This window comes from Lytechinus variegatus, chromosome 10 (assembly GCF_018143015.1).
Source record: "Lytechinus variegatus isolate NC3 chromosome 10, Lvar_3.0, whole genome shotgun sequence".
Classification (NCBI taxonomy): domain Eukaryota; kingdom Metazoa; phylum Echinodermata; class Echinoidea; order Temnopleuroida; family Toxopneustidae; genus Lytechinus; species Lytechinus variegatus.
In genome coordinates this window covers 28981260-28994639 of record NC_054749.1, presented here as the reverse complement: position 1 = coordinate 28994639, position 13380 = coordinate 28981260, and the positions used below count along the sequence as shown (strand labels likewise).

The 13380-nt window shown below is 34.1% G+C and overlaps 1 protein-coding gene across 1 annotated transcript in view; it reads right to left on the bottom strand.

The window, feature by feature from the left end:
• The window catches only part of LOC121422406 (coiled-coil domain-containing protein 33-like), a 30871-nt gene that overhangs the window by 3087 nt on the left and 14404 nt on the right, over positions 1-13380 (bottom strand). The window contains exons 11-20 of the mRNA XM_041617421.1: positions 12871-13004; positions 12440-12511; positions 11600-11806; positions 7014-7165; positions 3851-4125; positions 3007-3095; positions 2389-2578; positions 1508-1599; positions 995-1081; positions 402-524 (exon numbers count right to left, since the gene is read on the bottom strand). Coding sequence (XP_041473355.1) covers positions 402-524; positions 995-1081; positions 1508-1599; positions 2389-2578; positions 3007-3095; positions 3851-4125; positions 7014-7165; positions 11600-11806; positions 12440-12511; positions 12871-13004 — 1421 coding nt within the window. The remainder of the gene's footprint in view (positions 1-401; positions 525-994; positions 1082-1507; positions 1600-2388; positions 2579-3006; positions 3096-3850; positions 4126-7013; positions 7166-11599; positions 11807-12439; positions 12512-12870; positions 13005-13380) is intronic.

Here is a 13380-nt window from a genome sequence, read left to right as displayed (position 1 = left end):
GACATTGTGCCTACTACATTCTAAACCATTGATTTCATCAAAAGGACACTTTTTACCACTAATTTTTCTCTGAAATGGACCTAAAAAGCCTGTCACGTGATAAGTATTGTAAGGTGTGCACAAAAAGTTTTCCCTTTACATGTGATACAACCAACAATTCCAAAATCTACAAAATGTACAATTATTGATACCCCATCACATACATTAGTCTTCAGTCAAAATCAGTAAAAATGACTATCAACAGTCAATTAATATCAAACTTCCTTGGAAGTTAACACATATGGCAACGTTATCATCGATAGTTAGTTTTTTTTTAGTTGGATATGAACCGAATACAATTTTTCCAACAGATGTTTTACCGATAGGCACTCCTCTCCTTCACATACTTTCAGCAAACCTACCTGTCGTGGTTTACCTCTGTCATAGTAAGGTAAGGGTGGTAACGAGCGTTGTCTCAAAGAATCGTCTGATCTTAGTGATATGTTCGCCTTCTCTTTTCCCCATTCTTTGGCTTTGCCTAAGAGCTTTAATAACAGAAACAAAAATTGTTTTTACTAGAAGTTCTTGCTCTTTAAATTCCATCTTCATTAAACAGACAGAATGTTTTCCTTATTTTAAAAGAGGTGCATGAATGGGGGATACTGTGACTGCAACTTATTGATTTTTTAATGAGTTCTATCCATTTAATTGTATGTTGCCATTTTTTGTTGTCATACTTGATACTGCTTTTTACAACTTCATGAAATAGGATTTCCAATAGTAGCAATTTCCAATCTAGACCCAGAGACATAAAGAGACAGCATCAATATTAATAATTGAAAGTAAATTTGTGTACATGATTTGCCAGAGACTTACAGCTGTGATTAATTGCACGACTGATTGCATCTTTCATGTTACAGGACCCTGTTTTAATATAAAATGGTATGAACCATTTGATGATAAAGTACCGAACTATATACCGTAATTGTTGAAAGATTCTTTTCTCCTGATTTACCTCTCTTTCTAATGACGATACTCTGCTCTCAGCTCTCTCTAACATGTATTGCATCTTTAGCTTCTCAGCTTCATTTGCTGAACCTCCCTATGGGAAAAAAGAGGGGAAAAGTGAATACTACTGCCGTCAATATCTGTAAAGCAGCTTTTGAAATGATGGACCGATCTTCAAGAAAGGTTCAGGGACTCTGCCTATAAAGTCAAATCTCTTGACACCACAGAAATTTACTTTTAAATAGGTGAAATTTGAATTAGAAGATATAATTAACAACATTTAAATATTCTGGTCTGAAATAATGCTAAGATTTAGGCCATTATTCAACTTATTGAAGGTGACTCATGGCTCATGGATGAAAGAGTATCAATAAATAATATAGGCTGAAAAGAGGGGCGGCATCCCCCTCTCGCATCCAGTGTTAAAATCAATTTTTATTTTTAGGGAGCCATTTTGAACAAAAAATGTCTTTGCAACACCCACTGGACAGAAACATAGAGTAATAATAAATTGCCTTACCCTTGGTTGTGAAGCAGAGAGAGCTTTCATATGTTCTAGTTCTGCTTTTAATCTGGCATTCTCTGCTGATAGTGCTGCGCTCTCTTGGGATTCTGTGATAAAAAGGAACACAATATTTAATTCCAATGATCTACGCATAACAAGAACAGTATGCAAATGATGGAGTAGATGGAGTAGAGGGAGTATAAGTAGATAATTCTATGCATACTCACTATTTCTCTGATATTTTATTATACCAAATATGAACAAAGTCATGTCTTTTCTTGTGTAATGTATAATATCTTTGGGCTGAATGGTGAATGTGTGAAATTGTCAATACTGTATTAACATGTTAATATTTTTCAATCAAGATATCTGCAAAAATTGCAATAGTTGACAATTTATATTATATACAAAATACAAAACAAAAGGTAAGTGTGTATCACCTTCAACTCTCTCAGTAGCAAATATCAAGGAATATTCTGACCAGCTTTTCACAGCATACACTTACATTAAACAAACGGATGTGAAGTGAGAGGTAAGAAAATTAGTGAGGATTGACATGTTAATGCCCATTTTACTTGGGGTAAATTTGATAAGGGCAATGCCAACAATATCTGGTGGGTGTTTCATAAAGCTGTTTTAAGAGCGACTTTAAGAATGACTGGTGATCCTTTCTTTTGGTAAATGGTATACACCATAGGCGATGGTTTAGCGCTTAAGAAAGGATCACCAGTCTTTCTTAAAGTTGCTCTTAACTTACGAACAGCTTTATGAAACGGCCTCCAGGGGTTTCATAAATTTCGAAGCGGATTTCTGCTCTAAAATTATATCAAAACCTCCACTGTTTACAACATTGTGAGAAGAATTATATTAACTCATTAAATGGAGAGCCTTCTCACCTTCTTTAAATCTGACTCCTTGCTTGCCTATCTTTCCTTTCAATGCTTTATCCATCTTCTCCAGTGCTTTCTCCTGCTCCCTACAAGCCTGCTCCAGCTTCTTGACCTTATCCTGCCTCTCCTGGAGGAGCTTGGACTGGGAAAGCAAGGCCTCCTGCTGATCCAGGTATCGCTTCTCCCTGTCATTGTGCTGAAGAAACAAAATATCATTCATTTTTTATTGATTTGATTACCAACCGTTATTGTGCTGAAAACAGTCCTGCCATTTTAGTCTAAATAAGTTGACCTTTCGCAAGTCAAATAAGTCAAGTAAAACCGGTTTCCTGACCAGAATATGCGAAACATATTTACTTCTTCTAGAATTTCAAGTTAAATAAATTTCTGTGTTCACAAAAGATTCGATTTAACATGTTTAGGAAGAATCACCAAAACTTAAGAGATGATTTAAACTATCATTGACAAAGGCATTCTAGAACATCAGTGGAATCATTTGAAATTCATCTAAAATATTTCTAGTTTTGTTGTAGAGTAAAATTGGATAGCAATATATGTAAAGTTCACAGAGCAGTTCTAACTAATTATGTATAAGCATCAGTTTAATATTATTATTTTTATTACCTTTATAAGATCATTCTGAGCATGAAGGAGTTTTTCTCTGTAGTTAGCAGCCTCTGCTACCTGCTTTGAAAGTGCCTGTTTCAATGTCACTGCATGATAAAAAGAAATTATAAAATATAAATTGCATCTGCTCTCCCAACTGAAATGTAGCAAAACCTCAATTAAAGCTCTCAAATCCAGCAGGCAGAGAGCATGAAAAATGTGAAAAAACAAACAAGTTAATAGTGAGTTACATTCCATTTAAATAACCTGGGGTGTTTCACAAAACTTAAAGTCTGACTTTGGTCAGATCATGCTTCATACTACTGTATAAAGGGTAATCAATGAGATTACTCATTAGAAATCATGCAAAAGACTGAAAAGTTAAGCATGACTTTTAATCAGACTAATGTCTTTGTGAAATACCCCCTGGAAAAGGAAATAAATAAGGTAACATATAAACATAGTATAATACATGTTATCGCTTCTTGTGGGTGAGTCATGGTCTAGTGGTTCTGACTCTCGCCTTTGAAATGGAGGGTCATGGATTTGAATCCAAGCCATGGCATGTTTTCCTTCAGCAAGAAATTCATCCACATGGTGCTGCACTCAACCCAGGTGAGGTGAATGGGTACTCGGCAGGAGTAAAACCTTGCATGCACTGAGCGCCGGTGATGGTAGCTCGAGCTTAAGCCAGGGTAATAATAGCAGCGCTTTGTATCCTCTGGCAAAAAGCACTTTATAAATCCAGCTATTATTATTAATATTATTTCTTGAATATATAGGAAAACATGATCATTATTTTCTTATACAGTGATCTGGATTTTTTTTTTTTGCTTTATATTATTGATGAGTGTTTCCTTACCATATTTCTCCAGCATCTCTGCCTTGCTCATGCCTTCTAGCTTGGCATCAGTCACCATCGCTCTGGTCGTGTCCTCATACATGTTAGCCTGCTGACGGAGGCGCGAGTTGTCTGCTTCTATCCTTGTGAGGGCGTCCTGTAGCTGTACCATTTCCTCTCCCATCCTCTTCATAGCCTGCCTATAGCTCTCAATCTCCCTCTGTTGTGAGTCGATCAGGTTGAGAAGCGTCTGATCATTTTGACCTCCACTGACAGGGGATTTCCCTTCCTTTGATCTAATAATAATAATAACAATAACGGTTATTTATATGCGCTATACAAAAAAAGTATCACAGTGCTTACAATTGTCAGAAATAAAATATAAATATGAATGTTTAGTAACAAAAAGTATAGAATTACATACATTAAATTGCATCAACTATTGGTGTTCTCAACTGCACCAGATGAGGCCTGGTGGCCTCTTGCTTTCTGTTTCATTCTCCAACAGTTTAAGGGACAAGGAAAATGAAACAAGTGGAATGCCTCTGGCAGTCTCACCTGCATCACGCGGTTCAATATAGCAGCAGTGCTGACTTTGAATACTACTCTAACTCGCACAAGATGTTCAGTGATACATGGTTACTCTTATGTCCACTTTTTATGAACTAGACCAATAAACTTACAGAGATATGATGGTTATTCAACAAAAAAACCCAACATGGCCAAAGTTCATTGACCTTACATGACCTTTCACCTTGATCATGTGACCTGAAACTCAAACAGGATATTCAGTGATACTTGATTACTCTTATGTACAAGTTTCATGAATCAGATCCATAAACTTTCAAAGTTATGATGGTAATTCAACAGATACACCCAATTCGGCCAAAGTTCATTGACCTTTGACCTTGGTCATGTGACCTGAAACGTGCACAGGATGTTCAGTGATACTTGATTACTCTAATGTCCAAGTTTAATGAACTAGACCAATAAACTTTCAAAGTTATGATGGTAATTCAACAGATACCCCCGATTCGGCCAAAGTTCATTGACCCTAAATGACCTTTGACCCTAATCATGAGACCTGAAACTTGCACAAAATTTTCAGTGATGCTTGATTACTATTATGTCCAAGTTTCATGAATCAGATCCATAAACTTTCAAAGTTATGATGGGAATTCAACAGATATCCCCAATTCGGCCAAAGTTCATTGACCCTACATGACCTTTGACCTTGGTCATGTGACGTGAAACTCATGCAGGATGTTCAGTGATACTTGATTAACCTTATGTCCAAGTTTCATGAACTAGGTCCATATATTTTCTAAGTTATGATGACATTTCAAAAACTTAACCACAGGTTAAGATTTCGATGTTGATTCCTCCAACCTGGTCTAAGTTCATTGACCCTAAATGACCTTTGACCTTGGTCATGTGACATGAAACTCTAATAGGATGTTCAGTAATACTTGATTAACCTTATGGCCAAGTTTCATGAACTAGGTCCATATACTTTCTAAGTTATGATGTCATTTCAAAAACTTAACCTCAGGTTAAGATTTGATGTTGACGCCGCTGCCGCCGCCGGAAAAGCGGCGCCTATAGTCTCACTTTGCTTCGCAGGTGAGACAAAAATCATGACAGAAATGAGAAGAATGAACACTAGTAGATCTTTATATTCATTGTCATTTGTCATAGGTGAATATTATTGCCTTTACAAAAGAAAAATCAGACCACCTAGTTCCATTATTTCTGATCAAAACTTTACAAATACTGAATGATATAGAAATAATTATATGACTCTTCAACATTTCAATGTGGTACGATATAACCATTAGAAGAACTAGGTATGGTGAATGGAATAAAGTTTTTAGACTGACTCAAAAGATTAACCAAATGAGAACAACAAACAGTAAAATCAATGTATTCATTACAAATATTACCTTTTTTTACATGTAGCTGAAATTTCCCATGCACTAACTTGAAATTCTTCCTTTTCACACATTTTCAGACACAGATCTTAATGGTGTGAATATTTTGTCATTTGATATTACATTTTCACTTGCACTTAATGCATGCTTTTCTCTAGATTTTATCTTGTATTTTATCTTGTAAATTATCTTAATTATTTTAAGGCTAGTACAGTGATATTCTTATCCTTTCTCTTTATCTCCTCGATTCGTTAATCCAATGCTTTCTTATCCCAATTTCCTATCCTGATAAGTTTTATCATGTTATCATGTTTTTTCACTGTACATGTATCGTTATGATAAATCAAGTGATTATATCCTGAAAAAGTTTTTGATATTAATTACATTTTCCTTTGGACTTTTACCCCCTTATTTTTTCAGATCTCCAGTTACACCAGATCTGATAATCATATATATTTGAATTTCCAATTGCAAGTTTATTTAAAAATACCCCTTTCATTACTGTTCAGCACCGAGGTGTTATTTTTTACTATGTTATATTTTTCCAATTTTGCAGTGGTATTTTTTTTATGCATCTCAATACTATCTAATTAATTATTTTGGCACCCTTTTCAGTATTCCCTTTTTAAACGTGCAATATTTTGTGTAATAGTATTTATATATTTTTATTTATGTCTTGGGAGCGGCATGTGTGGGGGCTCATGCCTTCGGGCAACAGTGATGAATTTCGCTTTTGTGCCCCCTGACCCACATGCCGTTCCCGCATTCTTTGCATGTTAATGTACTGTAAATTTTCTAATGTAATGTGTATGTACTTTTTTATATTGGTCAAATAAATAATAATAATAATAATAATAATTTTCAACCTAATAGCTTGCGCACAATTTTCTTGGAACTCTGAAGCCCCTAACCCATATTGTTTGCTGACTGATAACCCTTCACTTCTTGTGCGTGTAAATTACTCAAAATACAAAGAGGGCAAAATGAGTTGATGTAAATGTCATTAATTTCTTTCCATTGTTCTGAAATAAATGACTGGCAATTTTTCATTAATTACAATTGACTACATGTTTATGGAATTTACTTTTTTGTTCACTTTGTGACAACCATGACAGTTGGATTAATATATGATTGATTAAAATTCATGAAGAATATTTGATAAAATAAAATACAATCTCTCTCACTCTCTCTCTGTTTCCTTTTCTCTCTCTTCACACCACTATCATTTAAGCAACAATGCATTGTCTACATACTGTGGCTTGTCTGAAGGGGGCGGGAGCCTGGTAGGTATCAATCCTTTGGTAGATGTAGGCTTCTCTCCAGGCTGAACCAAGCGATCTTGAGGATTAGAATCCAAGAGATTCTGAAGGGCATCACTGGGTGGGAGGTCATCATCTTTCAGGGACTGTTGAAAAAAAAAGGAAAATAAACACATCACGAATATACTGTTGATGAAGGAGACAGAAATATAATTTCCAACGCAATTTGTATGATCCATCTATCCTAAACTTCGCTTCAAAAAGATAATTGTATACGGTCATTTTTACTGTGTTAACTTATTTCATTACCCAATTACAGGAGAGATAACATTGTAGAGATGAAGGGGGCGGGGCTTTAACCGACTAGCAGTACTTGCATCTTATGTGACATGTGATTTTCTCATTTAAAAAGTAATATTTTTCATCTACTTTTTATTACAAAAAAATTGTGTATAAATCTAAATATTTTCTTGTAAATAGCGCTAAAATAAATTGATCCTGATATATTCTTTTTATTACATTTAAATCTTATAACAATATTATCAAACTACTCAAACTTGGCCAAAAGACTGTTTATCGTTGAGAAAGCAAGATCTAAGTGTAGGCCAACTCTTTGAAAAAAATCTTGAATGAGATGAATAAAGGAACATGAAAATATATTTGACTGATAACACAGTTTTTTTTAATAATGACAATAAAAAGCCATTTGTCAAATGATAAGAACCTACAATATACATTTAACTGATTCATGAAGGGTACATGTATATATGTATAGATATTCTGTATACAGTGTAATTTGATGAAACCCACATGTATTATCACTTCCCAGTCAAATAACAATTCACAGCCATTTCAATTGTAGTATTCTTTAATTACACGTACCTTGAATTAATTCCATGTAAATATATTTATCATTCCAATTCGATATACTGTGAACCTGGGCCCACGATTTATTAGCTTCACAATGCATCAAAGTAGATTAATTATTTACATGAAGAGAGATTACATGAATATTAGAAGCAATTATTAATTAATAACAACCTGACTGAATTATACACACAATATATGATCAACATGTGTGGTGGCTGGTGTAGACATGTACCTCTGGAAAATTGTAGAGTGTGTATGTGAGTTACCCCTGTATAAATGCACACATATATCTATTTCCTAGAAGACATTGCAAGAGAAAGATTGTGAAATGTCTGATGTGCATGTATAGTACTAGCAGTATATTTGTTTTTAAAGTGTATTGATTTGATATTTTCCAACAATTTGGTTTCTCTTAGTTGTTATAGAGAACAAAATAAAAATGAATCGCTGCTACTTTGCATACATTGTACGTATACCTATATGAATACAACAGGGTCATAAGTACTCTTTTAAAATCATCTTATAATTCTTGAACTCTACATGTAAATACATGTAAGTTGACAAGAAGAAACAATCAGCTCAACTTAGCTGACAATGCACTGTAAATATGAAAATATTTGAAAAGTAAGATATCCTAAAGATTCCTTTTCCCAAAAACTTTCAGAATATTTCAGAATAAATCAGTACTCACTTCTTCTAGATCAGCCGTAAAAGGCCTGTAATATGCACCTCCACTCATATTCCAAGATTTTGTTCTAATCTATCATTTCAAGACCAAGAGCCATTGGCAAGATCGAAAACAAACTATACAGACAACTGCACGCTTTTCATGCTCTTGTACTCTACACTCAATACTCCGCAATACAATATGACAAGAATAGCTGCCCTAAATCTGACTCTGTACATATTCAAAGGATCTTGAAAAGAAATAAAAAACACACACAGGGAGTGAAAGAAAGATGGGATCAAAGATCAGCTTTCTTCTCATGGCCAAGCCACAAGGGACTCATGCTGTTTATACACTACCCGGGCAACCAACCAGAGAGGACTGATCCATTTTACTTGGAGGGTGAAAAATAATATCTTAGTCAGACTTCTGAGTAAGTAAATTGTGATTCATGAGAATTATCAAAAATATATAACTTACAAAGAATACACAAATATATTTTACAAAAATAATTAAAATCAATTTTATTTCTACATAAATTGATCATTACTGGTGAGTAGATTGTCAATATTCTGCTAATTTCCATCCCACCCTCATCAATCCAATCACCCCTATCAAAAGTGGACAAGTCCATACAAACTGTCTGTACTGCTAGCAGGTGCAATAATTGTGAAAGGTGATAATGCCATATTGATTGTTGACAAGAAACTGATTAATAATCAATAGATGAGTACTCAATTGGATGAAGTGATTTCCTACTGATACAATACATTTTCACTTTATTTCCCCTTTTCCCCTATTTTCTCTCTCATTTTGTTCAAAGATTTCTCCTTGAATTGAAGTCTTTTTTTTTAACCTGGAAATTTCATTTGTGCTGCCTCTGTATCCTATTTTTAATTCAGGATAATTCAATCATAATCTTTCATTTCTCCTTGAAAATCTTCCTGGGTACCTTAACTGCTATGTATTAACTTCCTAAATATGAAAAGTATGTACTGAAAAATTAAATTAAGGAATAAATATATTTGAATATAATATACATATGATATGAATTTAGCAAAATGTATAAAAATATCTTTGATTTAAAGGACAAGTCCACCTCAACAAAAAGTTGATTTGAATAAAAAGACAAAAATAAAAAAAACATAACACTGAAAATTTCATCAAGATCGGATGTAAAATAAGAAATTTTAAAGTTTCGCTTAATTTCACAGAATAGTTATATGCACATCCTGGTCGGTATGCAAATGAGGAGACTGATGACGTCATCCACTCACTATTTCTTTTGTATTTTCTTGTGTGAAATATGAAATATTCTAATTTTCTCCCCATTGTCAAGTGAAACAAAGATTAATTCCTCCCTGAACAAGTGGAATTATCATTGTTTAATATTATATGGTTCAGTCAAGTTGGTCCTTATTGTCAAATCTGTAAAAAATGATATATTGTATTACTCAAACGATAAAAACAGTGAGTGGGGGACATCATCGACTGTCTCATTTGCATGTCACTGAGTTGTGCATATCACTGTTTTGTGACAAATAAACAAACTTTGAAATGTCATAACTTTCTTTTACATCCAAGTTTGATGAAACTTTCAGCATTGTGCTAATGTGATTTTTCTTTATTTATTCAAATCTACATTTTCTGGGATGGACTTGACCTTATAGGTAGCAATATGACCGAGAATATTGCAAAAAATTATCTGCAGTGTTATTTTATTGTAATATTGTTTTGTGGTTATGGTTATGATGATTGTCCATACATAAGTATGCTTTGCATATCATTGGCCTTGCTATCTCTCTTTAACTTACTAACATTTAAACTCTTGATTCCAGATAATTTCCATTTTATATATATATGATGTATCATATATTCAATTTGTGAGAAAACAAACAGTTTAGGTACAACTTTACTTGATTTGAATATGAATGGCTACTCTGATTGCATAAGAAATACCATAAAAATTGATGGCATTTGATATGAAATAATGAGCTTGTTTGATAAAATGTTACATTTGAAATAAAAATCTAAAACACTCTGATTCATATAATTGTAATTCCTTAAATACTTTCTGCAGAGCTGCCAACCTTTAAAAGTGAAAAGGAGTACTCAAGAAACTCAAAAGTTATCATATTGAGATAAAAAGAGATTTCTCACAAGACACACAGTATTATGAATTTATTTGAAGTTGTATTAAATAGAACAGATGCAAAATGTGCCAAATACATGTACATAAATGGTGTACATAGGGATGTAAATGGATATGTATCTAATCTGAAATAAGTTTTGCTTAATGTGTAGTGTGCAGAGTTAACGTGGACACGTAATAATAAGGTATTCTCTTCACTTTTTACCTAAAAAAACATTTTTGTTAACTCTTCAACATCAATGACATTAGCCATATGAATGCAAAAGTGGGTTTCAAATCAAGTCTGTTTCATCTTTAAAGTTTTACTTTCATCAGCTGAAAATGATGGATTTTTAGTATATTTTACTTCAAAAACTTTCTACGATAAATTTGGCAAAAAACAAAGAAAAGCATAAGAAATTCATGAAACAATAAAATACATATATATAACTAGTTCACTTTCAAACCAGGATTTATTTTCATTTGTAATTGTTAGCAATGATATAAAGAATATCAACACCAGAGACTGGTATTCTAGGAGCTTTTTTTAGTGAATCAGAGGGGAAAATATGATTTACCCCTAAATTAGCTAATCATATCATATCAAAAAAGTCTCATTAATTTGGACAAATAATAAACCATACAGCCTTATAGACTATATCCACACTATTACCATGCCAAGTTTAACGGTGTTCGCGCAACCAGCAGCAGAGATCTCAAGGGAGGGTTGATTCAACAGCCACCCCTCCCCCTGGCCAGCTAACACCCAAGAAAGCCCAGCCTGATTAGCATGAAGCATGCTTATCTCATTTATGGAATATAGGCCCAGCTCTCCATATATACTGTTAAAGTATGATTCATCCCATAATTTCTGAAAGAAAATACATTTACGTAAGAAAAAAAATAACTCACCAGCTTTTTCCTAGTGTCTATGACTATCACATCATACAGTGGTTGAGGCAGAGGTGTAGTAGGTGGAGAATAGACAGGTTCTGGGTTCAAACCTCCAGTGGTGGGTTCAGCTGGAGGTAAGAGGTCTCTAGGAGTCTCAGGAGAGGCAAAACCATCGACGGACGGCAGGGTGTCCAATTTAGACACGGACGGTAAAGAATCTGGAACCTACAAACATTAAATGAAGGATGGAAAAGTGAGTATTTGGATATCAGATATGACTGGGGAGCCTTTCATGAAATGAATTGTCAGATGCATTATCTGAAAAAAAATGTGCTTTATTCGACACTTACTGTAGAAAGAGTACTGCTTTATTGGATAGTGATAAAAGGACTGTCCAAGACGTTTAATAATAATCATATGTGATTGATACACGTCTTGATATAAGCCTACAACACACACACAAATAAACCAATCAGGTGATTGTTACAAGTACTTTGAAGGCAGCTTGTGTGTTTGTGGCAAGCCAGTAATACAGAGTTTTGTCCACTTCAATATTCATTATTTTCAAAAAGGGAAGAAGTTAGATTGGAATTTTGTGGCCCCAAATTATGGAGCAATCTGCCTGCTCATCTATGGTCTGGTAAATTAGTAGAATTACATATCTATTTTGTTGTAGTGTAAATTTGGAGAGCTGTATTAGTCATGCATATAGAGCAGTTTTTACTGATTATGCTTTATATAAGCACCAGTTTATTATTATGATTATTAATTGAATCATTCAGTTGGGGAGGAGTAGTAGTTATGGAATGGAAGTAGTGCAGATAATCTCTAAGATGGTTATAATGAATTATGACTTACCCGAGACGTAAGTAACCTGAGCGCAATAGAGATGGAAGGCGTCTGCTTGCCACGGGTTGGTAAAACACACATCTACAAACAAATATTAAAAGAAAACATGTATTATTTGAAAAAGTATTGAAAATATTGTGGAAGGGTCAATTGAAAATCATACTGTCATTGAAAATAATACTGTAATTTCAAAATCTGAGTGTTCATTTGATTCTGATTAATTTGTAATTTCTTCTTATATCTTTTTCTTCAATTTCCTTTCTTTGTTCTCCCTCCTCCTCCTCTTGCTCTTCTCCTTTTAAAATGACAGACTTTCAAATTTTTCTTCATTATATCTTTTTCTATTAATAAGAAACAAATTCAAAAGATTTCTCACAAAGTTTGACATACATGACAGAAATATTTGTTTCGCTTCAATATATTCCAGCATGATACCTCACCTGAAGCGGTATACTAGGAATCCGAACACCTAATTTCCCTCTGTCATTGGTCAAAGCATTATAAACCCTGTTATCCAAGAGAACCACTGCAAGCCCAATAGGTTTCTGAGGGTGCCATCTCGTACCATCATAGGCTGTAAAATAAAAAGAAAAATACTCCTTTGTAAAGACCATCTACCGTAGACTTCATAAAATTCACCTGAAATTCTTACACCAAATGTGGACCAGTCCAAAGTGAAAGTTCACTGGCTAAATGTGGACACCTCCTCTGGTGTGTGAAATGTCACTCACTAACTGTGAACTATACCATTAAAAACTTTGTCACTTTTGTCATAGGCATGTGCAGTCTATTTGCATTAGTACTTTCCATGGACAGTCCAAGGTTTGAGGGTGTCCTTGATTCTAACATAGTGTTTCAGATCAGTGTCCATGTTTTTTGGTGAATAGTATCAAATGCACACATAATCCTTCCATTAGAACTAAGTTAAGTGATGGGGAAGAGGTTCAATG